Genomic DNA, 2,500 nt, shown 5'->3' on the forward strand with positions numbered 1-2,500 from the left:
ATCTTGCGACTTCTTATTTTCATTATTAATTAGACCAGTTACTTCAATTACCAACTATTTCAATTATTTATGAGGATTTTGTAACCCATAATGTCAAAAAATGAGATACGAAGCGAATATATTATGTGATTTGATAAGCTCTACATAATAAAATTTATAACAAAAATTTAACCATCATAATCTCTCTCTCTCTCTCTCTCTCTCTCTCTCTCTCTCTCTCTCTCTCTCTCTCTCTCTCTCTCTCTCTCTCTCTCTCTCTCTCTCTCTATCTCTCTCTCTCTCTCTCTCCATCCATGTGGTAGTATGTGGAGGGTGAATGTGGATGTATGTGGTGTATGTGGAAGGTGAATGTGGAAGTATGTGGTGGTATGAAGAGGATAGATGAGGAGGTATGTGGGGTATGTGGAGGATAGAGGTGGAAGTATGTGGGGATACGTGTAGGGTGAATGTGGAGGTGTGTTTTGGATTAATGTGGAGGATGAATGTGTAGGGTGAATGTGGAGGTGTGTGGTGGTATCTGGAGAGTGAATGTGGTTGTGTGTAGTGGATGAATGTGGAGGGTGAATGTGAGGGTATATGGGGGTAGTGGAAGATGAATGTAGGTGTATTGGAGGCAGGTGGAGTATTAATGTGGAAGTATGTATGAATGCGGAGATATGTGTTTACGAACTGTGAACGTATGTGGACGTATGTAAAGGATAAATATTGAGATATGTGGAGAATGAATGAGTATGTTGGTGACTGCATGTGGATCCATCATGGAGAACTATGATACATTCGCTCTGAAAATGAATGTTGAATGTTTCAATTGGCTAGAACTCGCTCATTCTTCTCGAATATTTAGCATAACGCGTTTTTTTTTTTTTTTTTACATCACAAACTTTTTTTTTCGAGTATAAAATTCCGTCATGTCCTATATTATTAATTTCTAAGTACTTCGTTTTTTTCTTTTCTTTTCTTTTTTTTATTTTTTTTTTGAGTGCTGTGTTTTGCATCACATCATATTTACGATCCAAAGGAGTTGCATCACAGCTTGCATCGTATCATTTCATAACCTTTTCCCATAGCTTGCAACACGTCACAACTTTGCATCATGGAGCATAAACAACTTTTCATCAACTGCATCAGATCATAACATAATCTTGCATCACATCGCACCACAAACTTGCATCACAATTTGCATCACAAAGCATTACTTTACATCACATCACAGCCTTGCATCACAGAACAACATCAGAATTTTCTATCTCTTTTTATCATATCTATTTCTATTATTATATTTCTTCTTGTTATTATATTTTTAATGTTATCACATTTCTTATCATCATATATCTTTATTTCTCATGATATTTCTTCTTATCATATCTCTTATTATCATCATATTTCCTCTTTCAAGTCATATTTTTTCTTATCTTTATATATATATATATATATATATATATATATATATATATATATATATATATATATATATATATATATAATATATATTATACTATATATATATATATATATATATATATATATATATATATATATATATATATATATATATATATATATATATATTATGGTTATCGTCATATTTCTCACATTATCACATTCTTCATATCATGAAAATTTCATCATAGTAATATTTCTTATCATATTTATACATTTCTCTCATTCTCATTATATCTCTCTCTTTCTTATCACATTTCTTCATATCACTGTATTTCTCATCATAATAACATTTCTTATCATCATTATATTTCCCTCATTCTCATTATCATTCCTCTCTTTCTCATTACATTCTTCTCATTCTCACCACATTCCTCTCCCTCTCACCCTTATATCTCTCCCTCTCACCTCATATCCCTCCCTCTCACCTTATTTCTCCCTCTCACCCTTATTTACCCTCCCTCTCACCTTATTTCTCCCTCTCACCCTTATTTACCCTCCCTCTCACCTTATTTCTCCCTCTCACCCTTATTTACCCTCCCTCTCACCTTATTTCTCCCTCTCCCTCCCGCAGGAAGAGACCGACCTCGCCTACTGCCGAAGCGGCTCCGTATGCGGGTATCTTCAGGTCAACGTGTACGGGGTTAACGCCAAGCAATTCTGCCGTTGTCCGAGCATAGCTGGGGCATGCGGCCTGCACTGGGACCCTCAGGATGGCCGCTCCGTCACCATGGGCTCGGAGCAATTCAAGGTAGGCCCACAGAGGGAGGTTTTGGGTTGAGGGAAAGGGGCAGAGGCGCTGGGGTGTGGGTGTGGGTGGGTGGGGGTGTGGTGGGGTGGGGGGAGGGGAGGGGGGAGGTGAGTGACTGCTTTTTATTTTTGTTGTTATTATTGTTGTTGTTGTTGTTGTTGATTATTATTATCATTATATCTTATTATTATTATTATTATTATTATTATTATTATTATTATTATTATTATTATTATTATCATTATTATCTGTTTCTTGGTTTCTCTTAACTTATTATCTTTACTGATTGATTTATTTGTCTATTTTTTA

The 2,500-nt window shown here is 35.4% G+C and overlaps 1 protein-coding gene across 1 annotated transcript in view; it reads left to right on the top strand.

Moving 5' to 3' along the window:
• Positions 1–2,500, top strand: part of LOC119577232 (U-scoloptoxin(11)-Sm5a-like) — a 40,352-nt gene that overhangs the window by 32,309 nt on the left and 5,543 nt on the right. The window contains exon 2 of the mRNA XM_037924974.1: positions 2,015–2,191. Within this exon, the coding sequence (XP_037780902.1) occupies positions 2,015–2,191 (177 nt within the window). The remainder of the gene's footprint in view (positions 1–2,014; positions 2,192–2,500) is intronic.

This window comes from Penaeus monodon, chromosome 9 (assembly GCF_015228065.2).
Source record: "Penaeus monodon isolate SGIC_2016 chromosome 9, NSTDA_Pmon_1, whole genome shotgun sequence".
In the NCBI taxonomy this organism is placed as follows: domain Eukaryota; kingdom Metazoa; phylum Arthropoda; class Malacostraca; order Decapoda; family Penaeidae; genus Penaeus; species Penaeus monodon.